The sequence below is a fragment of the Canis lupus genome, chromosome 11, assembly GCF_048164855.1.
Source record: "Canis lupus baileyi chromosome 11, mCanLup2.hap1, whole genome shotgun sequence".
NCBI lineage: Eukaryota > Metazoa > Chordata > Mammalia > Carnivora > Canidae > Canis > Canis lupus.
In genome coordinates, this window is record NC_132848.1 from 12,601,269 (window position 1) to 12,628,272 (window position 27,004).

General features: G+C 40.6%; 1 protein-coding gene and 2 long non-coding RNA genes across 11 annotated transcripts in view; 1 reads left to right on the top strand and 2 right to left on the bottom strand.

The window, feature by feature from the left end:
* MDM1 (Mdm1 nuclear protein) overlaps positions 1–14,940 on the bottom strand; it is a 29,175-nt gene extending 14,235 nt beyond the window's left edge. For 2 of the 4 annotated variants that reach the window (XM_072843191.1, XM_072843190.1), the window contains exons 1-7: positions 14,774–14,939; positions 13,688–13,802; positions 9,725–10,071; positions 8,462–8,596; positions 4,098–4,265; positions 3,143–3,246; positions 2,962–3,061 (exon numbers count right to left, since the gene is read on the bottom strand). In XM_072843191.1, the coding sequence (XP_072699292.1) occupies positions 2,962–3,061; positions 3,143–3,246; positions 4,098–4,265; positions 8,462–8,596; positions 9,725–10,071; positions 13,688–13,802; positions 14,774–14,791 (987 nt within the window). In that variant the 5' untranslated portion in view covers positions 14,792–14,939. Of the gene's footprint in view, positions 1–2,961; positions 3,062–3,142; positions 3,247–4,097; positions 4,266–8,461; positions 8,597–9,724; positions 10,072–13,687; positions 13,803–14,773 lie in introns of all 4 variants that reach the window. The other 2 variants (XM_072843192.1, XM_072843193.1) reach the window with 2 other exon arrangements.
* A 206-nt stretch (positions 14,941–15,146) lies between these two features.
* The window catches only part of LOC140642511 (uncharacterized), a 101,565-nt gene continuing 89,707 nt past the window's right edge, over positions 15,147–27,004 (top strand). For 2 of the 5 annotated variants that reach the window (XR_012038942.1, XR_012038943.1), the window contains exons 1-3: positions 15,150–15,267; positions 15,538–15,748; positions 19,851–19,903. This is a non-coding gene — a long non-coding RNA (uncharacterized lncRNA). Of the gene's footprint in view, positions 15,268–15,537; positions 15,749–19,850; positions 19,904–27,004 lie in introns of all 5 variants that reach the window. The other 3 variants (XR_012038946.1, XR_012038944.1, XR_012038945.1) reach the window with 3 other exon arrangements.
* The window catches only part of LOC140642512 (uncharacterized), a 143,020-nt gene continuing 131,545 nt past the window's right edge, over positions 15,530–27,004 (bottom strand). For both annotated transcript variants that reach the window (XR_012038948.1, XR_012038947.1), the window contains 2 exons: positions 20,049–20,260; positions 15,530–16,495 (listed from right to left, as the gene is read on the bottom strand). This is a non-coding gene — a long non-coding RNA (uncharacterized lncRNA). The remainder of the gene's footprint in view (positions 16,496–20,048; positions 20,261–27,004) is intronic.

A 27,004-nucleotide genomic window follows, 5' to 3' on the forward strand; every position in this document is an offset into this window, starting at 1 on the left:
CCAGGTGGGAAGACCTATTGTCTGATGAATGAGAGGAAGGATAAATATCCCCTCCATGTGAACAGTGATCCAGTTTTACTTGTTAACAATATTTTTTTTAAAAAAAAAGCAGATACTATGGAAATTCTATAAAGCTTTATTCAATTCTATTTGTTACTGACATTCAAAACTCAATGTTTTAAACTTATCATCAATATTTATTAATAATCTTAGTGCTAATGTTATAGTGGTTTACAAATATATGATTTTAGACTTCTAGATCCTAAACTAGGATGAAAAAATAGAAAGTTGGTATTTCCTAAAGCGAGCTGTTCTACTAGAAAAAGAAAAAAAAAACCCTACTGGTATGAATTCAGTCTCAAGAACCAATAAGCAGAGCCACTAAAAAGGATATGAACTCAAACGCAATTAAAACAACACACACATCCTTTCCAAGTAATGCCATCAGATTATAGGATATAAATGCTGTAAGTAGAATGTTTTCATTTCTGAATTTCTTTGTCCAAAATAAGAATTCAACTAAGTTGTTTAACATTTATATACAGAAAATTCAGATTAAAAAAGATTAAAAAATAAAAATTTTCCCCAAAAGTTATCCCCCTCAAAATGAGTCATCTTTATGCATAGCCATCCTTACAATATCTGTCAAATTACAGTATGTCTCTCAAATGTGGGACTTTATCTTAAAGTCCTATTTGTGGAAGATACATTAGAAAAAAAAGCATCTCAACTAACGTTTGGATTAGAAAATTATCTAACAATCAAGAAAAAAGAAATTTAACACAGGTTCAGCAGTTATTCTAAGGATGAGACCGAACAATCACAACATGCTAGTTATTATTAAAAACCTTTAAAAAAAATAAATAAAAATAAAAACCACCTTATAAGTGAGCGTTTTAAAAAGCAATAGTGCCAGTGGTTATATAATGGAGACAACAAATATAAGTCACTGGACAAATAAAATCAACCACCTTAATATTATATGAATAGGTACTTGGGTCTTAGGATAAGATACCCAGGCACTAGAGTATGAATAAATAGATTCAAAAAGTTTAATATTTCAAACAACATAGGAGGAAATGAATATGATATAGGGACTAGAAAACTATAACAGGACTCAAAAAGTTAACATTCTAATTATAATAAAATCACTGATGTCCAAGTGCATTTGAAGAGCGTGAATAATATTCCTTCATGAAATGTTAGGAGTGGGAAATAAGGGAGTTCCCTATATGTAGATACTTCATAAGCAGCCACAAAAGTAAATGTCTTCAAGTTAAAAATAAAATCTAAGATTTAAGTAAAATATGGCCCACCCTAAATATTTATGACCTGGTTAAGTGAAACAGCTATCAGCATCAGTATAAAATTTAGCTAAAACTTATTCTTTTCTAGCTCAAATTCACTATTTGAATTATTTTGCCCGCAGAGGTTAAGGCAAACAATAGCACTAAATGTTAACAACCACCATTAGCAATGAATTTTTTTTAAGTCTAAAAAACTCAAGATGGATCGTAAATTAACAACAACACAAATGTTTTCTTCCATCAGGGCAGGATAAGGACTATCATTTTATCATGACTCCAGGCATAATCCTCTAGTCCACTAAATTTTTAGAACTGAGGTCTAAATACCAACTTGTCTTAATTTAATGAAGTTTCAGAGACTAAGAGATAATCTTTCCAAAACAAGAAGCCTCTTGTGAGCCCAACCCAGGGAAGCCCCTAAATCTAACAGGCCAGTGGCTAACACCGAATAATTGGCCACACGAGCTCTCTATGGCCATGCTCTGTACCCTGCTGCCTCTGCCCCCAGCTTTTCCTCATTCCCTTTGAGACTGCTCAGAGCTCCTCACCAAGGTCTGGCATGGCTGTAAACCAGTCAGGAGTTTCACTGACACTACTCCTTTGCTTCATCAGGCCTGCTCCCGATGCTCTTCTTTTTAACTTTATTTCACCAGGGTGACTATGTGAATTTTGACTCCACCAATATTTGGGACGGCTTCAAGATTGGCCCTTTACTCTGCTATACTGCTGCTGAGCTATGCTCAAGTAAAGAGCAGCCACAGTGGAAGGAATCAGGTAACCTCCTGAAACAACATGTGGAATACAGGAATCTCACCAGGACATTGGTCTGGGAGCTGCCAGGGCAAAGAGCCAGCAGCTCAAAGAACGAACGCCTTCCTCCAGAGGCTCATTACATGTAACTTTTGGCTATGGCTTCAAGTACAGAGCTAAATAAAAGGTTCATTCCCCATCCAAATTCTCTCTCTCTTCACAATGAAGGGGGATGGGATGTTTTACTTTTGCTTATTCACACAGAAAAAGGCAGGGAAACCATCAAGATGTGGTTTAAAAGATGATAGTTACACAACAACCCAAAAAAACCCTCCACTGTTTCTGACTGTAAGAAGCTTCCCAAAGATTACCCTTTCCCTCAAACCTTTCTTTCGGATCCTCAGAATTTCTCCCACATGTCAGGGTATCCCAACACTAGAACTCAAACCTCTATCAACACAGGCCACTCCTCCCTTACGCTTACAGACTATAATAGTTACACACTGCCAGTGGATTCCACTGTCAGACAAACTAATCTTGAAAATTAATCTTCAATTGAGAGAGTGGAGGTCTGGATATTATTAAGAAAACTACAATGCTATAATTCTATAAACTCAATTGGATTAACACAATGAAACCTTGGATTGTAAAAACCTTTTTAACTTAAAAGACTTTAATAATAAAAATCTCTAGTTGAAAAAGGAACTATTTGATATAAAAAAAATAAACATGCTCATAAACTATATCCTAACACATAACTTTAAGTTCCAGATACTTTCAGTGTTACTACTGTATCACATATCTTTAAACTATTGTCCCTATTACTAAAAGAAACTCACTGTGAAATCAAACTGGGATACAGGCTCAAAGAAAATGTGAGCTTACTGACCTTATATATACTCACCTGGTCTGGTATGTTTTCCTTCACACGGGTCCAAGCCCCGGCTTTATATAAATACTGGGCTGGGCTCAAAAATTTTGCCCTATATTCAGAATTCACCTTCCTAACAAAAATGAAATAAGAATAAATATTTCAGCATGTTAATCATCTAAATACCATGATATTTTTCTTCTAAAATACATACCCAAGCCTTTGATGTCTCCAAGGAGTAAGCTTCTTTTTAGGCTGGCTTGACTCTTTTGATTCCATCTCTGCTTCTAATCTTAAAGGATCATCTGTTTTATCACACTACAATGGAAATAATTTAAACATTTTATGCTTAAAATGTTATACATTAAAGTGAAAACATAAATATTAAAAAGTATAACTGGACACTGTATTACAATTCTGTTTATGGAAGTAAGTTTTAACTACTAAAGATAACCTAGAAGTCACAAGGAATTGACAAGCAAGTTTTAAAACTAGTATACTTTGGTTTTTTGAAGTATAGCTCAGGATTTGGTTCATTTTACAACAAAGAAATTTTATATCCTTGGCTAGGAAAAAAAAAACTTTTAATTAACAAACATCTAAATAAATAAACTTGATGTTACTACCTATTAAACAATTCTTTTACATTTGCCTTTGATATTCAAATTTACATTTAATTGTGTTGTAGTAATTAAGTAGGCTCCATGTTGGGCGTGGAAACCTACTTAAAAATTAATTAATTAATTAAAAACTTAAAAATACACGTATATATGCATATTTGTGTTTGATTTCCATTATTTAAAGTATGTGTTTCTATCTCTACTGTCACCCCTATAGCTCACATTACTGTAAGGCCAATTATTTGCTATTACACATGGTAGACTTACCTGCTGTATTGCCAAGCACTTGCCACAGTATTATATTTATTTAATTAAATCTTTGTCTCCCCACCAGCACAAGAGCTGCATGGGGCTTAGCGTGGTTATTGTATTCTCAGTACCTACCCAGTGCCTGGCTCCCAGTAAGTGCTTAATGAACATGAGACACTTAATGAACAAATGAATAAACTAGCTAAAACCAAAAATTTCGGGTAGCATTTGGTAAAAGAAAATGTGTAGAGTCTAAAATAATTTTTTTTATTTTGTTTAAAGTTAAGAGTTGATGAATACCTTCTTTTCAGGAGATACTGCTTCAAAGTTTCCGTTATCTTTCAAATCATTTCTTAATTTTGGTTCTTTCACTGGAGATAAACCTTTGAAATTTCTTCTGTATTCAGTTTCATGGATGACTGAGTTACCTTTGAATTGTGGAACAAATTTGCTTTTATTGTGGAAAACCTTAAAACAAAAATTACTGTAGTTTAGTTCTTTGTTGGTTAAATATACAAAACTTAGTTTTTCAATTGCTTTAAGAATTTCACATATAAAATTGAATTATAGGATACCAAAAAAAGTAAAATTATATGACTGTTTATAATGTCATTTCATATACATCAAAAGGACAACAAAAGCAAAAACAGACAAAATGGACTGCATCAAACTAAAAAGCTGCCATATAGGAAGGAAAACAATCAACAGAGTGAAGAGGCAACCTATGGAATGGGAGAAAATTTCTACAAATGCTATATCTGATAGGTTAATATTCAAAATATATAAGGAACTCAATTCAGTAACCAGAAAACAATCTGATTTCAAAAATGGGCAAAGGAGGGGAGCCTGGGTGGCTCACCCAGTTAAGTGTCTGACTTCTGATTTCAGCTCAGGCCCTGATCTTAGGGTCCTAAGACTGAGCCCCACATCACAGTCTGCACTTAGCAGGCAGTCTGCTCAAGGATTCTCTGTCTCCCTCTCCCTCTGCCCTTCCTCCTGTGCAGGCTTTCTCTCACTCTCTGAAATGAATAAAATCTTTTTTAAAAAAATTTTTTTTAATTTTTAAAAATGGGCAAAGGGACATAAACAGACACAAATAACAATGGAACAGAATAGAAAGCCCAAAAATAACCTTGTGCATATATAGTCAATTAATTTATAACAAAAGAGACAAAAATTGGGAAAGTATAACCGCTTCAATAAATGGCGTTGAAAAAATTTGACAGTCACATGCAGAAAAATGAAACTAGACCCTATCAATCAGACCAAAATGGGTCAGAGATGCAAATATAAGATCTAAAACTATAACTAGAAGAAAACATAGGCAGTAAGCTCCTTGACATTGGTGTTGGCAATGATTTTTTGGATTTGACCCCAAAAGCAAAGGCAACAAAAGCAAAAATAAACAAGTAGGACTATATCAAACTAAAAAGCTTTTGTATAGCAAAAGAAAGCACCAACAAAATGAAAAGGCAAACTATGGAATGGGAGAAAATATTTGCAAATCATATATCTGATAAGGGGCTAATAACCAAAATAATAAAGAACTACAACGCAGTAGAAAAGCAAACAATCCGATTAAAAAATAGGCAAGGAATTGAATAGACATTTTTCCAAAAAAGACATACAGATAGCCAACAAGTATATTAAATGGTGCTCAACATCACTCATCATCAGGGAAATGTAAATCAAAACCACAGTGAGTTATCAGCTCACACCTGTTCAAATAGTTATTATCAAAAATACAAAAGATGACAAGCGTTAGCAAAGACGTGAAGAAAAGAGAACCCTTGTATATTGTTGGTAGGAATGTAAATTAGTACAGTCATTATGGAAAACAATATGAAGGTTCCTCAAAAAATTAAAAATAGAACTACCATATGATCCAACAATTCCACTTCTGGGCATGTTCCCAAAGGAAATGAAATCAGTATCTCACAGATATCTGCATTCCCACATTCACTGCAGCATTATGCATAACAGTCAAGATATGGAACCAACCTAAGTGCTCACAAACAGATGAATGGATAAAGAATATGATACATACAATTAGAGGAATATCATTCAGCCTTAAAAAAAGAAGGAAATCCTGTCATTTGCAAGAAAAAAAAAAGATGAACCTGGAGAACATATGCTAAGTAAAATAAGCTAGACACAGAAAGACAAATACAGTAGATCTCACTTATGTGAAATCTAAACAAGTGCAACTCACAGACGCAGAGAATAGTGGTTACCAGGGACTAGGGAGCGGGAGAAATGGAGACACACTTGTCAAAGGGTACAAAGCTCCAGTTTGCACAATGAATTCTGGAAATCTAAGGTACAACATAGTGACCATAGTTAATACTACCATATTATATACTTGAAATGTGCTAAGAGGGTAAATCCTACCACACACATACACACAAAGGCAACTGCGATAAATGTGTTAATTAGCTTGATTATGGTATTTCACAAAGTACATACAGATCAGAACATTACATGTACACTGTATCATTTTTGTCAATTATACCTCAATAAAGCAGGGGAAAAAAACCCCAAAAATCAATTTTCTACACTCGTTGTTTTGAATAATAGTTACTATAATAAAAAATAACATTTAAACCAAAAAAAAAAAAAAATGAACCATATCTTTTCTCCTCAAAGTTTCCCTCCCCCCTTCCCTCCCTCTCAGCAGTATGGTAAAGGGATAAGTAAAATAGGCATATTTTAAGGATATGAACAAGACATTCACTTTTCAAGCAATTCTGTTAGTTCTACTGGTTTTTTCCTTCCTTGACATCAACTTTTTTTCTTCCTCCAAAAAGAGAAAGATTCTCAACATTTTGAATGTCTGATATGTTCATTTGTTCAGTTTTAGTCCTTTGCTTGCTTATCCTTAGCTTAATGCAAGGGAAAAAATAGGTAATTATTATCTTTTTAGTTTTAAACATTTTCATTTATCCTGAATATTTTACAATATGGTTTCTATTGTACCACTGATTACAAAGAAAGCAAAAGGAAAAGACATGGAGGGCAAATGAGATATATTATTGCTTGACAATGCTGAATAGTGCATCTTCATTCAGACCAAATCCAAGCAGAGTATCTTTTTCCTGAGTATAACCTCAAAACTTTTCTGCCAAAAGTTGTTCAGACCCCTGTACATATTAATATAAGACATCCTTTCAGAAAACAGGTGCTTGGTAAAATAGGACCAAATAGCTCCTTTAGAGGTTCCCTATCAACAAGCATTGAAAGTTTCCATCACATGGTTCTTCAAACTACAGACCCTAAAATTGATATGCTTTGAATCAACAAAGAGCATTTGCTTCCCCCCAAAAAATATTTGAAACCCTCACTGATGAAAGCAGTAAAGCTACTAAGTGAAGGTACTGCTAGTGATTTACTTCATAATATCCTTGTGGCCCCATAAAAAGAGCATTTCTGAAGCACAATGTTTCTCCTGAAATATGTAAAAGCCATCAGTGGGGCTTTGATTTGAATCAGCTTTAGCTGATAAAGGAGAAATGCTCTACAAAAACTGAACAATTACAATTTTCAAATAGTAAGTAATTTTGTAGGTACACTTACTATTCAAGAACACTTGTGAGCCAGCAAAAGAAGTACTGCTCCTATTTACTAGATTCACAAAGGATACACACATCACCTCATGCTATTTTATGTTTCTAAAATGTTATATAAATTTCAGTTTTTTAGAAAATTGAATAACAAGTAAGCAAGCCCAATGCTGCCACAATTTACAGGATCACAGGTATTATCATCTTAGTATAAGATTACTGATATTACTGTCTTGTTGAATCTACCCTCTCAGTGCTCAGGGGTATATAATGTTTGTAAGTGAATGTTGAGATAGAGGAGCAAATGAACATAAGGGTGTATGGGAGCAGGGGCGGTTTATAAAGAAAAATGCCAAAATCAAGAGAAAGAAAAGTCTAAGCTGCCATGGGCCTCTGCAGCTATTCTAAATTAAGTATTTCCTTACCTGGGCCTAGAAGTATGATTAAGAAGTAAGAGTTAAGAGCCTAAGAACTGTTTAGATGATGATAGTAGTAAAACAACAGAGCATTTATTAGTTAACGGTAGTCCAGTACCAAAAACTGCGTAAAGGTATAATGAAATCTAGTATCACATTTAGTTCTCATCATAGCTTTCAAATTTTACAAATGTAGTTAAACTGACAAATCTAATTACTGCTCATTTGATACAAAAAAAAGATTATGTATCTTGCATTGCTTTTATTTTGTATTTACTAAAATATACAAAGCAGTTATGCCTTTCTTGCAAGACAGAAAACATGCAACATATTAGTCAACAAACACAATATTTTAGAATAAGACCAATCTAATAATTTTTTTTATTAAGCAAAAAAATCCCACAGCATGCAGAAACTTACCAGGAATCAAGTTTCATTACCCTGTCTCATATTTAGTGGATGTCATGGATTTGGCAACAATGATCATGAGTGGCCTAGGACAATATCACTTATCACTACTATAAATCAGAATAGAATGATTTTAGCAAAAAATCTCATTTTCACTTTCCTAGAACCTACCTCCAGGCCTACTTAAGTACCTAATTTCTCTTAGCTCTTAGTTCCATGTAAATCTCCATCACTAGATCAGAAGAGGATACTTAAAAATGTATTACATCCATTAACCTACCTGATTGGCGGCAAAAACTGGAGCAGTTTCTTTAGGGGTCTTCCAAACAAACTGCCTTTGATACTCAGAATTCCTCAAGATATTACGTGAAGGAACAACAGTCAATCCTGCTTTCTTCCGAAGAACTCTATCCAACTGTTAGGGAAGAAAAATCCCACCCAGAGTCATTAGAAGTTTCTATTCAAACTTTTTCTTTCACTATAGTAAAAAAAACAAAACGTGTAACATGAAATCCACCCTCTTAACAAATTTTTAAGTATACAGTATTGTTAACTACGTGCACATCGTTGTAACCACAAACTTTTTTCAATTGAGAAGTAATCTCCCTTTTAAATTGTCAAACTATTGAAAATTCCTTTAATTCCTTACAAGGAATTTAAAAAATTAAATTAAAAATTAAATTCCTTACAAGGAATTTTATTTCTTAATTTCTGTGCGTTCCACGAAAAGATAGCACCTTTCATTCAATCTCTTCCTACCAGTTATTCATAACTAAATCTGTTACGAAGAAACGGCAGCACCTTGCCTTATCCACACCTTGCTTCTGAGACACCCCTTCCCCTGCTCACCACTTACACGTCACCTTCCTTGATTCTACTGTGCCCCCCGGTTTTTGCAACAAGCCACAAATTCTTCACCAACACTTCTGAATGCCTCTCCGCGGTTCTGGCGGACAAGAAATGGGGAAGAAGCAATCCACTGGAGAAAGATGCGGGAGGCAGTGAGCAGCCTGCACAGGTCCCTGCAGCCTATGCTTATGTGCTCGCAGGGACGTTCCGCGGGCCAGGTGTGACATAAGAGAGCAGAACTCCAAGATCTTTGAGATTCAGCCAGAACTGCCCTTCCTTTTGCGTTTAATCAATTGCGATTCTGTTTGTTTACACAATAAGAAATTGAAAAGGGCCCACGTAGAAGTCAGCTCACCACCCCCGCCAGAGGTAATGGCCTGCTACTCTCCTTCTCCTGTCTCAATTTGATCTCTCCCTTAGGACTGTGGTGCTGATATATGATGAATAAAATCCAGAGGCAAGCTGTCCATCCAATGAAGAGATATCTTAGTATAACCAGTACAAAATGGCAACTACTAAAAACAGAACTCCCAATAACTAAAGTCAACAGCCTCTTACCTATATATATTCTCTAAGACATTAGATAAGAAAACAACAATGGAAAATTTTTAAGCACAAAATATAGTATTACTGAAATGATGAAATTTACAAAGGATTCTATGGTTTTGAAAAGAAATACCGTGAGTATACCTACCCCGTTATCTACATTTTCTGAATGAAGCTTAGTGGAAGGTTCCGGGTCCTCATTTTCTTTAACTGGTATATGGTTTGCTATTATATCCGCATTATTTTCCACACTATCTGAAGCCCCTTCAGCTCTAGAGTCTGTAGACTGAGATCTGGTTCTTTTGGGAACCCTTTCTTGGGTAACATCTTCTTTTTGTTCTGCCTCTTGCAATTCTGTTTCTGGGGCTTCAGGTTTTGGGGATATAACTATATCATTCTCTGGGATCGCTCCATTCCACTCAAGAGATTTTGAAATCTGTGGGTCATGATAAGGGACTCTTCTTTTTGAAATAAAACTTGGCTCTCTTGTGATTCCTACAAAATACAGCATATAAAAATTGCAGCTACCAAAGTATAAAGTTACAAAGACAACTTTTAATAACACTTGTAAGGGACGCCTGGGGGCTCAGTTGGTTGAGCGGCTGCCTTCGGCTCAGGGCGTGATCCTGGAGTGCCAGAATCGAGTACCACGTCGGGCTCCTTGCATGGAGCTTGCTTCTCCTCCCTGTGCCTCTGCCTCTCTGTATCTCTCATGAATAAATAAATAAAACATTTAAAAATAATAATAATAATACTTATGAGAGAAGAAATGGAATTGAAAATTCAGTTGAGGTACAAGGTCCTTTGAGTGGCAGGATAAAAAAAAGTTTATCAACATAAAAATCTTTAATTTTGCTTTTTAAAAATACTAAAAGTTTGACATAATTTTTTTTTTAATCGGGGTCACAATGTTCAAGTTATCCTGACACAAGTCACTAGAATCACAACGTGACGGGCCTGGCAAGCCAAGCAGGACATGTTGCCTCCGTTTCTAATTACTTTCCTGTGCTACTTAACAGAACAATGGGCATTGGTACTGTCAAAATTTGGAACTTTTCACAAAGCTTCTCTTATGCACAGTAGACCAAGAAGAGAAGGGATGAGATGTCATTATGCTGGATCTTGGTTCTACGTTTGCATTGATTTCCTGGGAATTAAAGAGAATGAACCCTTTTAACAGGAGCTAAGATACTATTTCTCTATATTTCTGTCTGGCAAGCAAATGTCCAAAAAACTGAACCTTCTACCCAAGTAAGAGGAGCTCTGTGGAATGACAGCCACTGAGATACTGTCCTAGTTTGGGGCCATTCTTTAAATAGAAGCCTGTGTAGGATGGGGAAGAAGGAGTAAGACTAGAAAGGAGGAGAAGGAAGGTGAACTGAAAATCTGGCAATGACATAGAACCCCCAGTTCTCTAGCCTGTCACTGAGTTTTGGCCATTGAACCAGGGTCCCCACCCTTACAACGCTTCCCTAGACTAGTGGTCTTCATACTGGGTGCATATGTGTCTGGAGGCATATGGAGACATTCTGGGGGATAAGCAGAAATGGGCCGCTTAAGGGAATCATTTTGCAGATCCTAACTCTATATGATTTCCCAACACTGGTCTGCCTGAGAGCTGCACCTGCCTTCTGTAGTCTTTGTTCCCTTTCCCACTTTGCAAAAGGAAGACATACCTCTCAGCCAGCCCCACGGGATAAAAAAAAATTATCCGAAGTGGGAAGGACAAACAAAGGGACAATTCATGTGTAACTACTGAGAGAGAATATCTGACAGCCAAGCAAAGAAGGCTGAGATTACAAATAACAAAGGAACAGTGCTTTATTTTATCCAGGTCCACACCTTCCTATCTTAGAATTAAAATTCGGGAGTCAGAGGGTTGTCACATGAAACAACTAGATGTTAACACATGCTAACACGTTTACAGCAATTGAAAAACACAGACTTTTTTCTCACAGAAAGGAATTCTAATTTGCCTGATTAGTTTGCCAAGGAGGACTGACTTTCCCAATTATATGATGAACATTTACCATAAATTCAATGAGCTACACTGGCAGCTCCAAAGTTTTAACAAAGCATATGTGAAACAGATGCACAATATTCAATATGCCAGAAAGCATATCCTTTGAAACTATTTGTTACACTTATGATTAAAAAACTTAAATATTAACTTGAAAATGTGAAAAGATGCAAAGACTTTCCAAACCCTTTTAAGGGATATGAAAGCAAAAAAGTTTGAGGGCCATTGCCCTAGACTTTAACACACAGAGAGGCTTCTGGTGGAAGAGCACAATGAAAGGGGAAGATTCTCAAGCACTCCGGCCTTTTCTCCCAGCACCAGCAAAAATACACTAAGGGGGAAAAATACACTATGTTAACAGAACGTCCAGCTCGTCCTTGGTAAAACCAGCGTTATTCCTCACTAGCCTCCCACCTCCCTTTCTGAACACCCTGGAGTTCTCACTCTGCCCTTCCCCTTAACCTCACATTCTCCATTAATACACCTCCCCTGGACTGTTCCTGCCTTCATAATATACCATACTCCAAAGTGGCTTTGCTCCCACTCTTGTTTCAACACACCCTCAAATGTAGCTTATCTAAGTTAAAATGTTACGGGGACAATGATCTGGTTAACCAATTCCCCAGTGTTCTAACGGGCCATCAGTGGAATATCTATACTTTAGGATTTACTTTGGATTAATCTAATAGAGCCTCAAATTTGTAGACTTTTGGGTCATTTGGTGGATTCTGAGTACCACCTTGCCCAAAAAGCAGGGACATCCCGTGTCTGAAGTCGGGCTCTGGACAAAGGATCCTGATGCTTCAGAGGAACCCAGAGCCACCCACTTAGCCCACTCTTCCCTTTGTTCTCCAACCTAATCCTGGAAACACTCTCCTCATTTTACTAATTTCCCAAGCTTGGGAAAATCATGCTTATTTCCCATTAAGTCTTTTTCTTGGCTTCAAATACCTAACATTTGGGGGACATATATGTCATACTTCACGCACTCTCATATGTGGGGCCCCAAGCACTCATCTGCATATACGCACCGCCCCTTAACAGGCAATATCTCATTTAATCTCTCCCAGCAATCCTGTGCAATGGGCTTCCTAAACCCCACTCGGTAAAACAGTCCCTGTTTGCCAACGTCACATAGCTAATGTGGAGTCAAACGCTTACTCATTCATTCAAACAGTAGTCTCAACAAGCACTAGAGTGTGTCAAGGCCCTGTGTCATCTACTAGGCAGGAAGATTGAGCCCTTGCTCTGAGAAATCTTGAAGTCTAGTGAGGGAGAATAAAACCAGTCTTTCTCCTTTACCATCCTCTGGGAAACCTTGGTTGGCCCAGGGCTCTGACTTCCCTGGGATACCAGAAGGAAATATATGGGATGACAAAAGTACAGCTTTTGAATTCAGGGGCTTTCTACAAGACAGACTTGATTTCAAATTACGGTTTTGCCACTTACTAGCTCTGAACTCTGGGCAAGTTACTTAATCTAAGTCTCCCTTCCTCAAGACACGTCCCCAGCTTTGTCTGCTCTCAGCCTTCACCTGTCGGCTCAAATATCACCTTCTCAGAAAGGCCCTTCTGGACCATTAGAGCTAAAATGTATTCCCTCCAATCCTGCCCTCCCCCAAGTTATCTCTAGGCTAGCCTGTAGCAACCTGAAATCCCCCGCTTTATTTATTGTTACCTGGTTACTGTTTTTTCCCTATAGTTTGGGTCTTTGTCTGGTTCTAGGCTCTCTCCCTAGAAGCTGGGAATAGTCCTGGCCCATAGTAAGCCCTCAATGAATATTTGTTAAAGAAGTAAGCCAACCAGGCCAACTAATGCTTCACAAGTTTTTTTTTTAATATATATATTTTATTTATTTATTCATGAGACACACAGAGAGAGGCAGAGACACAGGCAGAGGGAGAAGCAGGCTCCATGCAGGGAGCCCCATGCAGACTCGATCTCAGAACTCCGGGATCACGCCCTGGGCCAAAGGCAGACGCTCAACCACTGAGCCACCCAGGCGCCCCTTGCTTCACAAGTTTTAATCATTCTGCAAACGTAACCCCAAGGTTACTTAAGCCATGATGACTGCTAAGTGTGTTCGACTTACCTAATTGATCGGATCTAAGTCCAGCCCATGGGTACCTCCTCCCCACTGAGGGATTATACGACTCTGACAAATAGGACTTCTTCCACAGAAAGTTTCTCTGGTATTCACTCAGCCCCTGTAATACAAAAGACACTTTGAGCATGATGCAATTCATGGCTGTTGTTTTAAAGAAGGCATCGGTAAAAAGGACCTCGGAACCACGACAAGGAGTTCAGTCTCGAGCTCCCCGTCACCAGCTGCTGTTTATCCAGCCCCATGCTAAGCAGGTTGCACCTATTCTGATCCTTTAATCCTCACAACCACCTGAGGCTCTGAGTGGCCACCTTTCTTTCTTTTTTTTTTTTTTTCTTTGCTGGGTGGCTGATTCCAAAGCCTGAGCTCTTGTCTGATAACAGGTGACCATCCAAATCCTCATCACAATAATTGTCCTAGCTGATTAAGTTCTCAGTGAGGACACACCATCACCAACAAGGGCCTCGTGCCTTTTGAAATTTCGTAAAAGTCAACCAAAGACAGACAAGAGTCCCCTCCCATCATTCTGGATAGAGGCCCCCAAGATAGAATAGGACGGAGATCTGCGGGAGAGCTGTGGCCAGCTGTTGGGGCGACGGGTGCCTGACCCCCCGACGGCGACCACCTACCTGGAACTCTGGCGCGACGGTGAACAGTGTGAGTTTCCTACACCCTATCTTCGCATTGTCAAGGTCCCACGTCTCTATCCCTTTTAAAGACGCAGGCAGTTTGAGGTCTTAAAGGGTAGGGACGGGACGGGGCGGGGGGGGGGGGGGGCGGCAAGCGTAAGCCCTGAGACGGGCCACAGGTGTCCCCAGGTGAAGCCACCTTCGATCTCATTGCAAAGTGCTCGCCTTGCACCTGCACCGCCTCGCGTTCCTGCAAAACCCCTGCAAAATCGGTCTCTCTCAACACGGCCTAACGCTTCCGCGCTGCAACTCGGGGGTGTGTGTGCGCGGACCGGGAGCCAGGCGTCGTGCAGGACCGCGGCCGCCGGGCTCCGCGGGGCCCGGGAGCCCCCCCTTCCCCTCCCCCGCCCCCAGCAGCCTTCGGGCCCGGGGACCACGGCCTCACCTTGAAGCGCACCGGCATGTCGCCCGGTGCTGGAGCCCCCGCCACTCCGACAGTTAACGGGACAGAAAGCCCCGAGGGGGCGGGGCGACAACAGTGGGTTCCCTAGCAAAAGCCTCGGCCCGGCGTCCCCGACTACGCGCCGGCGCACTTCGCTCCTGCCGCCTTGAGCCCCGTCGCTCCGCCTTTCCCCGCCCACCCCTAGAGCTAAGAGCCAATCGGGACTCGGAGGCCTTCCTGACGTCATTAAGATCCGACCAATCAATGCCCGGAACGGAGACGCCCGCCTCCCGCCGCAAATTGGGGGACTAACAGAAATGGCGGGCGGAAGGCTGGCCAATGAGGCTCCCGGAAGGGCGGTGGGCGGGGCCCCGCGGGAGCTTCGTCCTGAGGAGAGCGCTGGGCGCGTCCTGTGTGACTAAGGGTCACCCCTGCAGGTAGGCTGCGTGTGTCGCACGCCTCGCTGGGCCGGCTTCGTGACGTCGTAAAACGTGAAGGTGTGTTCTTAATTCCGCATCTGTGACGAAATCGGAATGTAGGTTTTGATGGGGTTTTTTTGTTTGTTTTTCTGATATGAAAGAATGTTCAGGTCTCTTCTCCTGAGAACCCGTTCCTACAGCTGACAGGCATGTTACACCACGTATTGTCACATCAAAAGGGTCGGGCAAACAAAGAAATATTGCTTAGGCAGGCCCCCCCCCAAAAAATTTATTTATTTATTTATTTATTTATTTATTTATTTATTTATTTATTGTGACTCTTGCAAGAGAAAATGCTCACTTCCGGTGACGTTCTTGCCTCCCCCGGCCCCGCACCCGCCGCCTGCCGCCCGCCACCCGCGCGCCGAGCTTGCACGTCAGGGACCATGAATGAGGCTCCCGGGTCCCGGTTCCCGAAGAGTCCGCGTTGTCGCTCCTCTCACTCATCTTAAAAAATAATATACATCTGATTTGAACGGACTGTTGCCGTCGCCAGCAGGTACTTCTCTACCATCGACAGAGCACTTGCCTGGACGCTGAGGATGGGAAGGACAGAATTGTCCAGGCAGGTGCCCAAGACACTTGCAGAGAAGCATCCTCTGTATTCAATGATAGTATAACGTGTCATTCTACTAAAGTTTTAGTTGTAAAGTACCACCGGGCACCCCGGGTGGCTCAGCCGGTTAGCACCGCCTGCGGCCCAGGTCGTGACCCTGGGGTCACGGGATCTGCTCGGAGCCTGCTTCTCCTTCTGCTTGTGTCTCCACCTGCCTCTCTCTCTCTCTCTCTCTCTCTCTCTCTCTCTCTCTGTGTGTGTGTGTGTGTGTGTCTCATGAATAAATAAATAGAATCTTTAAAAAAAAAAATAGGTTAGGATCATCAGGAGTTGGAGGACGGAGTTGTCCTTGAGGGCAGAGATGATCAGAAGAAGCCTCCAGAAGAAATACTGAGACGCCGCCTTGATGATGAGAAGGACTGACATAGAGGAAAATGGGATGATCAAAGGGCAGATGCCTGAATGGAACGCTGCCAGGCTTCTTCCAAAAACCGCGAGGACAAGTGCCTTTACTTTTGTCATTTGTTGACCGAAGAAAAGTATACCGTCTTTTAAACTTCCAAATAGTCATAGCTATCCAGGAATGCTCTAAGCCTTTTCTGCAAAGACTCGTCTCCCTGGATCCTAATTGATGTCTCTGTTCTTCTTCATCATCATGGAGATATTTAAAAATTCATTTGAAGAAGGCACCTGATATCCGAAAACAAAGAGAATATTAAATTAGCCCCTATGTGGCCATGCATCCAGGGGGCCCTTGATAAATGTTAATTGGTGATGACAGCATCTCTGTCGTGTAAATTAAGAATGGCACAAACAGGACACCGTGGAACATAAAACGAAGGTCCTCTGCAGGGAAACAGCCCGGATCTCACAGAGTAGGAAAAACACAGCCCTGGTTGTATGCACAACTTTGTTATGACACAATACTGAGGTGAAATCAGTAAAAGCAAGCATGCAGAATGTAGCCTGTCTGCTAAACAAGGGCCATGATGACTGCAGTGGAGCTCTGCTGAGCACGGAATGAATGACAAGAACAGCAGATGGTAAAAATATCTGAGTCATAACCTGGGTTTGCTGAGATGTGTTATAAGGACTCAAGGAAGAGGAGTACTTTACTTTTTTTTTTTAAGATTTTATTTATTTATTCATGAGACACAGAGAGAGAGAGGCAGAGACACAGGCAGAGGCAGAAGCAGGCTCCCTGCAAGGAACCCAATGTGGGACTCGATCCTGGGACTCCAGGATCACCACCTGAGCCCAAGGCACATACTCAACCGCTCAGCCACCCAGGCGTCCCTACTTTGCTATTTTTAAATGAAAGCCCACTCAAATTAATGGGGGAAAGACATAAAAATGAAAAAAAGGGACAACCTTAGTAAACGAGAGTCTATAGCCTGTGTTTTATCAGCTTTTACACTCTCCGCTACTGCAGGAACAGCCCCAGAACCTACAGCGTTCCACCCGGGTGTTTTGGGGCATCCCTAGGAGGTGTCTCACATGTGCCTACAGCCACCACGTATGGTATGCTGGGCAACACTGCATCTCATTCCAATAGCCACACATCTGTCTGTGTGTGTCACTCTTGCTGCTGGTCACCACAGCCGCATTTGCCGAGTCCTGAAGTCTCCACTGGGCATAGCATGAAGCCTCCTTGGACTGCCCAACCCTGCTTATGATCTGTGACAAGGCACCTCTCTCGCATTTTTGTGTTACCCTGTATTGAGTATCACAGTGTCTTAGAGGGCTTTTCCATTTGTTTTTTAGCCTTTCTTCTCTCCAAAGGGAATTCCATGGAGCCTGGGCCAGAAAGTCACCCTCAAATGATAGGTTTCATTCTGTGTTATTCTATGACATTCTATTCTAGATATGCTTCTCTCTTCCACTAGCCAAGGCCCTCTTACTAGGACAGGGGTGTCATACCTGGCTCCCTCTTCCTTTTGTTGATTTCTCTATTTCTCATGCAAATAGATTTCTCTTTAATATGCATGAGATTAAATTGGTACCATCTCTATGAAAGACAATTTGGTAATCCTTTCGACCCAGCAATTATTTTTATAATTCGTTTACAACTTTATCTTATAAATATACTTGCCCACTTGTGAAAAACATTTAAGATTGTTTACTGTATTGTTTAAAGCAACAAAACTTGGAAATAATTTAAATGTACATCCTAATTAAAGATATTATGGTTCCTCCAGCGCCCAGAACAAGGACAGGCTATGCAGCAGGTCCAATTGACAGTGCAGGCTGCTCTGCTTCTTGGGACTTCCAGCCCAGCAGATCCAGCTGGGTCAGACCCACTTCAGGTGTCAAATATTATATCCATCAGGGTCTGGCTGGGAAAACAAACTACCAGAGGCATTTCAAAAAAGATAGCTTAATATAAACTGTTGGTTAATGAGTTATTGGAGAACTTCAACAAGCTAAAAGGAGAAAACAAGATAGTAATTCCAGAAAGCAGCTCATACCTCTGAGGTTAGAAGAGCAGAGCAAAATGTTGATGTTACTGGAACACAGAGGTTTTCCCTAGAAGCCTCAGGGAATTGGCGAGACCTCTGAGAAGGGTCACAGCCTAGCTGGTATTGGGGCTTCTTAGGGAACAAAGTGAGGCTGCGTCTGGGAATGACAGAAAAAAAAGGAAGGGAGGGAGAGAGAGAGAAAAAGAAAGAGAGAGAAAAGAAAGAAAGAAAGAAAGAAAGAAAGAAAGAAAGAAAGAAAGAAAGAAAGAAAGAAAGAAAGAAAGAAAGAAAGAAAGAAAGAGAGAGAAGGAAAAGTTGGAGACCAACCAACTACTACCATGGAGCAAAAGGTCATTAAGATGCTGCTGAGAGCAAACAGCAAGCAAAAGCAAGTATTCTGGTCTCTAGTGTCCTCTCTTAGCAGACCTAACGGAGTTAGCAGGATCCAAAGGATCTGCAGAGCCTAGAAGGTAAGATTGGAAGTAAGAGACTATAACATATTAACCTCCACTCATCCCACTCTTAAAAAGGAAGAAGCATGTTTTTATGAGCTAACAGAGTTAAAAAAAAAAAAAGTTATAGACGAGTGTGTATGGTATACCATCGGGATAAAAGACAAAGAATGATGTATGTAATAGCATCATTCACAGGTATTTGTTTCGTCACTCACAAGTCTAACTCCATTAGCAGCAGCTATGAAGGTAACATTTCATTCAACTTAGAAATACGTGAAAACTTTAAGGAATTGGTAGTTATGGCTCTTCTCTTCATGAAATAACTGCACTGGCACTTTCTAGATTCATTTTGATTTGCATATATTGCAATAAGACTATTGCTTCTTTTAGAGACAAAAACATATCAAAATCCTTTAAAAACAACCTTTGGGGACGCCTGGGGGGCTCAGTGGTTTAGCGTCTGCCTTTGGCTCAGGTTGTGATCCCAGGGTCCTGAGATCAAGTCCTGAATCAGGTTCCCCACCAGGAGACTGCGTCTCCCTCTGCCTCTCTCTGTGTCTCTCATGAATAAATAAATAAAGTCTTAAAAAAAAAAAAACCAACCTTTGCACTCAAAATATAAATACACTACTCATTCTATTAAAAACAGGAAATCACCCGCTTCACAAATCCAACAATCTCCCATCATTTCCTCGGCAGCAATTGAAACATTGGGGAATCTGTATTCAAATTTGTGTTTGTGTGTTGAATCTGTATGTGCTTCTAACCATATCTTTATGTTACAAACAAAAATGTGTTACATATAAGCAGAACACCTGCAGACAAAAGGGTTGTGGAAAGAAGATACCAAGAAGGGTAGGACCTAGCCCCTGCCTTCCAATCTGATTATAATCGAATCAGGGAACTGACACATATACAAAGAGCTCAGGAAATGATGGAAAGAAGGATTCAAGGAAGGGGCTAAATGTGAGCACTTGGGTATTCTGAAGATGCTTTTAAATCCAGTGCCAGAAGGTCTGATCCAAGACTGGGGACTAAAGAGCAGACAGGATAAGACAGCCGCTTTTAAGTTCCATCCTGGGAAACACCTGATCTACAGGACCTTTCACTTTCTCTTTTGTTCGGCCCTAGGTAGCTGAATCCAGGCCAGAACTAACATTTGCCCAAGACTGGGTCCCAAAAAGGTAAGTTACTTGCTCTCTGTTGTCTTTTTTTTTTTCCTCTTGTTGCTCCAGAAATCAGAGTAAAGCTGTTTTAGAACCTACTGTTCCATCAACACAGTGATACATTTGCCTTGTGTTTGCATACATGTAATTTCTTCTCAAATACCTTGCAAGGTAACTGAAATTCCAGTTTCCAGGCTTAGCAGTGCTCTTGAGCTCTGTCGCTTCCTCTTGGGTCATATTTACGTGGGCTTTCCTTGGTAAATCTTGATCTCAGCCTCTGCCAAAAAGCGATCAGTCTGACAGCCGCTTTCTTTGGCCTTTTTCCATAGGTTTTAACTGCTTTTTCCTCACATGAATGAATTTCTGATTGCACAACTGAAAAGAAAAATGACAAAATTAAATCAATGGATTCTGTCTCAAAAGCAAAATTGCTGAAACTTCACATTAGTGTCAGTAAGAATCAAATAAACAGGGTGTGTGATTAAGACTCACCAATGAGCCAAGTGCAATTTATCCCCCAGACTTTTCACCATGGGATGCCTTTGTTGACAAAGAAGTGTCTGGCTTTTGAATCAATGGGGCACCTTTTGGAGGGACTCCAGGTTCTCTTGACAACATGTACTTTTTTCTTTCTTTCTTTCTTTCTTTCTTTCTTTCTTTTTTTTTTTTTTTTTTTTTTTTTGGTGAGCTTGAGGGACTCCTGGCCATACAAGGCCATAACTGAATAAAGTAATTCTTAGTAAGGCATAAGCCAGTGCAAGCCTCACATACCATAATAACATGCTGTGCCTCTGCTGAACAAGACACAGGGAACAAAATATGAAGGCACAAAATTCTTTTCATTTTAACACCTTCACTGTTGATGATTCTGTTATCAAAAAATTGCCTTCCCTTTTCTTCAGTGATTATTGTCTTAAATCACCATCTTTGTGAAAGTATCCACAGGAACACAGTGTTTCTAGAATTGCTAACTCTGTAGATTTGGAAGCATTAATTCTCTGGCCACTTGAAACCAGATGTATCTTAAGGTCAGATCAGAGGACACGGTCTTCCTAAGAACCTTCCAAATCTCTACACTACACCAAAATAAATTTTGAAATATTCTTTTATCACATAGTGTGTAAGCACCTTAAGAACTTCAGGTCAAGACCAAAGTCTGTTATTATTCCTTCTGAAATTGCTATTCTATTACTAATGCTATATCAAATATCAATAGGGGACTAAGAATTTTTCAAAACATAAATCAGTTATCCTCTCCTTAGCGACTTATACTTGTTGGTTCTCTTTAAAACTTATTCATTTGGGGACACCCGGGTGGCTCAGCAGTTGAGTGTCTGCCTTTGGCTCAGGGTGTGATCCCGGTCCCAGGATCGAGTCCCATATCGAGCTCCCTGCAAGGGGTCTGCTTCTCCCTCTGTCTGTGTTTCTGCCTCTCTCTGTGTCTCTCATGAATAAATAGAATCTTTATAAATAAATAAACAAACTTATTCATTTGGGTTTTGCTGGCACAATGAGTTCATCAAATTTCAGTGCCATGTTGTTCATTCTTCAGTTTCTCAACTTCTGGTGATTGAATACTGTTCGATCCTATAGAGAGTGATAGACCCAATTGTAAAATATCACACATATGAGTTTAAAGAAATGGTTTCAATATCACTGAGCACAACTTGCAGAATAAGTTTTAGGAATCATGCTCGTTTAAGTTAATCAAAGCGGTGGCAGATACTGAGGCTGACACTGCGAATCCATTCCAACCTCCTCCTCATGTACTGCAGAAATCAGAAAGCTGCAAGGCCCTTTGCCACTAGACCCTTCACAGCTGAAAGTCAGGCATAACTTACATTTTTGCTGATGAGAAGCACTAGCATAAACGGAGTTAGATGGGAGAAAGGCAAAGCCCAGGCACCTGTTGTGATGGTGTAAATCATGGCAGGAGTAGCAGTAGCATGGTTCTGAGAGGGCAGCTCCATCAGCAGCTCCCTGATTACTGCAGGAGTAACAGAGTTTGGGAGCCAGAGCTTACAGCAGTGGTTTAGTAACTTAGCAAGGAATCTCCTGGTTCTACAACTTCCTGGTGTTAGTGGGTCTGTTCTGTGATGTGGTCCTAGAATTGACTTCTTCTGCCTTCCCAAGGATTCCCAAGCCACTTCGTGTCACTCATCTATTACCACAATAATGCTGTATAACAAACACCTCCAAATGCAGTGGCTTAAAATAATAACCACATTATTGCTCATGAATCTGTGGGTCAGCTGGCCAGTGTTACTAGTCTAGGTTGAGCTTGGCTGACCTCACTGAGCTTGTTCAGGTATTTGTGCTTAGCTGTTGGGGAAGCTGGAAGCTGGCCGGTCTCAAGATGACCTCAGCTAGGACAACTCTCGCTGCTCCTTCACCTTTCAATAGGCCAGCCTGGATTATTCTCTTGGGAGATGAAAGTACCAAGAAGGAGAGCAAAGTGTGCAAGGTCTCTTGAGGATTAAGTTTAGAAATTACACACTATGACTTCTACCACATTCCATTGGCCAAATCAGGCCAAAAGGCCAGCCCAGATTCAAGAGGTAGGGAAACAGACTGAGTCTGTTGGTGGGAGGAGTTACAAAGACCTGGTCTTTGTAAAGGAGGAAGGAAAATGTGGGGCTAATTACAACCCATCCATCTCAACACTGAACACCCTGAAAATACCCTCTCTGCTTTAAATAACTGAATAAAATATGTTCTCTGCTGTTTAACTCTGACCAATACAGTGGTGAGTTATACATATGCATTTATCTCTATTGCCTCTTAAAAAGCCATAAAATGACAATAAACGAATGAAACAGGTATAAATTGACGAGGTCGGAGAGAATGGCAGAGGAGATAACTGCAAAATGGAGACGTCGCCAAATATTGGTGATGTGGAAAACAGAGTTTGTTGCAGGCCGGGCTCTGTGGGAAGCAGACCCCGAGATGAAGTTGAGTGTGCTGAATGTTTATTAGTGAGGGGTCCTTAGGATCAACACCCTAAGGGAGGGAAGGGAGCAGGACTGGGTAGAAGTCAGACTTTGAGGCAGGCCTGACAACAGCTTCAGTTAACCCCACGGAGGGTCCAGAACTACAAGGGCCTGTCAGACTTATCCTGTGCTGGGCCTTAGGAAGAGCATGGCCTTGGGGAAGGTGGTTCCCTGCAGGGGAGGTAACAGTAGAGGTCACAGGCAGTAGCAGCAGCAACTATCCTCCCCTCAAGTGGGACAGGGACAAGTGCGTCACCGTAGGTATGTTCCTACTAAGTAAACAAAAACCCATGCATTTGAAGCCAAAGGCAGAATTATCTCTGTTCCCATCAGGAGCTGGTCTCAGCGTAGCTATGAGAGTGTGAGTCCCCAAACCTTCAAGAGTGAAGGAGGGTACCTGCCAGCACTGGGACCCTTAGTTCTGGTTCAGAACTCCCAGAGGCAAGATGCTGGACCTGACTCCCGCAGTGCCCTTTCCCTCCCCTGGGCTGTCTCCTCCACCCTACCATGCTGCAGTTGGCTTTGCTCCTACGTCAGCCCATCCACAACCTTGTACGTCCAGAGACTCTGGTGGTGCTGGTGCCATGCAAACGGTTAGGAAAGCCAGGTGCAGGAGCGAGCAGGACATTCTGCTTATGAATTTCACAGGCAAAGGGTGGGAATTGGAGCTGGAGAACACAGAAACCCCCTATCTAAGGAGCAAAAGAAAAATAAACTGGACCTGAGGAGGTGGCCTAGGACTTGCCTTTTTACCTATAGGTATATAAAGCTCACATTTTAAAAAATTGTCAATACTAGTGAACCAGGAAAAGAAAAAAATATTGACTCCCCAAATTTAATTCCAGTTACAGTCATTTGTAAACTGGCTGCTGCCAGTTATACCTGATTGTCATATAGCAAGATAACAAGTATACATGTCATAGAGTGTATGTTCAGTAGATTGATTGGAAAGCTAAACTTTCCGATATATGGACAGCCATTAGGCTTTGCTATTTCTGCCTTGTGATCCAAGGCTCCCCCCATAACACTGGAGGGCACATGAGCCAGAGGGCAACTCCATTCCCTTCTGATGAGAGAATGCTCTGTGGAACAAATCATGTTTCAAATAAGTGTTCTGTTTACAATATAAGCTGCATTCTTATTTGAATTGTGACGTTCTCTTGATCATGGGCTTTTATTGTTAGGAAAGCAACGGTCCATTTGCAATACATGCTTCATCTCAGCCAAATGCAGGAAAATGTGTGCAAACACTTCATGAATTTGAAAACATTGTAGAAATGGGAGCAGTTCCTGGCATTAGGTGTTTAAAATGGTCTCCTTTTGAACCATTTTGTATGACTCCTCATCTTTGCTCTTCCTAAACAGTGGAACTCACACAGTTTTACATAACTAATTAGTCTCCAATTTATTGTGAATAATACCTTTTCTAATTATTATTCTTGTTATGTCTAGTATTTATTGAGTGCTCATTACATGTCTTAGGACTGTATATGCTGTATCAGAATGAGCTCATTAGGAAAACAGAGCCACTGTAAATGGTATAGAAATAAGGGGCTTCGTATAGAAATGACAGCTTACATAGATATGAGAGGAGCTGGAGGAGGAAAGGTCTAGAAGGTGGCAGCCAGAGGAGTGGAGAGTCACTGATGTGTTCAGTCTGAAGTCACAGAGTGTGGATGGAGAGACTCAGCTGATGGGGCGTGGAGCTCCATGAGAGCTCATGGAGAGGGCTGTGAGCCTCTATGTCCGGTGAAGCCCTGATGAGCCTAAGTAACTATTATCCCAGAAACAATGGTCTCCCTTCACTTCTGCTTTCCAAGTCTTGTACAGGTCACAAACTCCAACCTGGAAGCACAAAGGAAAGGAGATTTTGGGAAGTTCCAGCCATGCCTGGTAGTTCCCAGCCTTAGATAGGAGTGATATAAGTTACCATCAGGCAATGCAGCACACAGACAACTCTAGTATCTAGGAAACAAGTGTTACTGTTAGCATTTTTTGTCAGTTAAAATTCTGAGATGTTTAACGACTTGCCTGAGGTCACATGCTAATAGGTGGCAGAGCTAAAGCTCAAACCCAGGCCTGTCTGATACCCATGGTCATACTTTTAACAACTCTTACTTAATGGCTCTTCAAAATCTATAAATACTGACTATCCATCAAAATATTTAATACTATTTTCTGTCTCTGTGAAGACCAGAGGCATATGTTTCGACTATTCTAGAACACTATGGTTAAGACATACAGATTTCAGAACTAAAGTGATGTGTCAGGGATGCAAGTCTTTATTGGGGCTGAGCTGGGACATTTCTGCTGAGGTATTAGGGGTTTGGCAGCTTACAGAGCTACATCATCGGGAAGTCTCATTTCATCCTCTGGCTGGAGAAAAATTAATAATGCCTATACCCCTTAATTCTCCCAACCTTTCTACATGCTGTGACTACACAATGATACCTTGAACTCTCCTTCTGGGAGAAAGGAAAGAATATGCTTTCCATTACCTCAAGCCGAGTGGAAAGAAGTTCCAGGGAATATTTGGAGAGTTTGACAAATGTTCCTTGGACTTTGCGAAACAGAAAGGCTATTATCTAATTCCTGCCTGGGGACTCACAATGGTGAAAGATGACAACTAGAATTGCTGGTTTAATGGCAGAGTAACAAGAAGTGAGTACATTAGAAACAAACTACATTTCTGCCCACAGTAGGACAAAAATGTCTGAATTTGCTTATGGGCCAAGTTGAACAGATGGGAGGGAGCCAACCTGGGGTCATGTTCGCTCCTACCCAAGAGTATTGCCTGGAGGGGAAATGTGACCCACAGGTGGATTGTCACAAGTCCAGGTGCTAATGGTGGGATCATGGTGGCTATTGATATATAGCCCCACCCATACCAGGGAAGCTGCAGTCAGAGGTCCTCAGTGGGCACACCTCCATGTAAACATCCCTCAAGGGGAAAAGCCAGCAATTGTGCACCTGCCACCTCAGAGGAAATCATCAGATTACAGGCTGCACAAGCCACAAAAAGTCCTTTTCATTAATCCCTTCTCCTTCTGAGGCTGGCCCTGGAGAGGTCAGAAGCAGTACCTACAAAACAGGGAAAGGTAGATGGACAAGGTAAAAATGAAGAAGTAGAGAAGTCAAGTATGTGTCTCTCTCCAACTGGGCACAGTTTTTTTTGTTTTGTTTTTTGTTTTTTGTTTTTGTTTTTGTTTTTGAGGGGAGTAGTGGGGACAAGCGGAAAGGAAAAAGGAACCAGATCGAGTTTTATACTACATGAGGACTTTTAAAACTACCAACTGGAGGCTGTTCTTATGACTAAAAGTAACCATGGGATTTTTCCCCCCTCTCTATGAGTAACTGAAAAAGTTTGGGTACCAAGACTGTACCCAGGAATGGGATCTAACAGAGGGAGAGAGGGAAGAATGAAGTTGATGTCTAATGACCCTATTCAGTCCAGCTTGTAAGTAAAATGATTATACCAATATAATAGGAACAATGAAATAACGTGAGAGAATTCTTAGCAGCTAAAAATGTTATAGCAGCATCTTAGAATGCCGTGTAAGAGTTAGAAAATAAAGTTGAAGCCACCTCCTGGAAGTTAGAGCAAAGAGAGAAAAAATCCATAAAAAGAAATAAAATACAATAAAAATCAACAGTCACTGAGGAGGTCCAAAATCTGACATCGTAATAGGAGTTTGTAAAAGGGAAAACATGAAAAAAAAATGTAGAGAAAGAAATTAAATTTTTTTTTCAAAAAATCTTCCCAGAATTGAAAAGATGAGTTTCTAAAATAAAAGTACTTACCAATCATATGTATTAATCATTCAGCAAATATCTGAAAACACCTTTCATGTGCTAGGCCCTATTCTAAAACTACAGCAAAGACTAAAACAAGGATGTAAGCCCCTGCCAAGTAGCTTGCATCCTACTCAGAGAAACAGGTAATAGACAAAGAAATAATTACTTATGTCATATAGTGATAGATGTCATTAAGAAAAATAAACCAGAATAAAGGAATATGAGATAATTAGATGGTGGGAAGGGATTGCTATTTTAGGCCAGATGGTCAGGGAAGGCCTTTCTGATCACATGAGAGTTGAGCAGAGGGAGCAAAGACATAGACCTGCTGGAA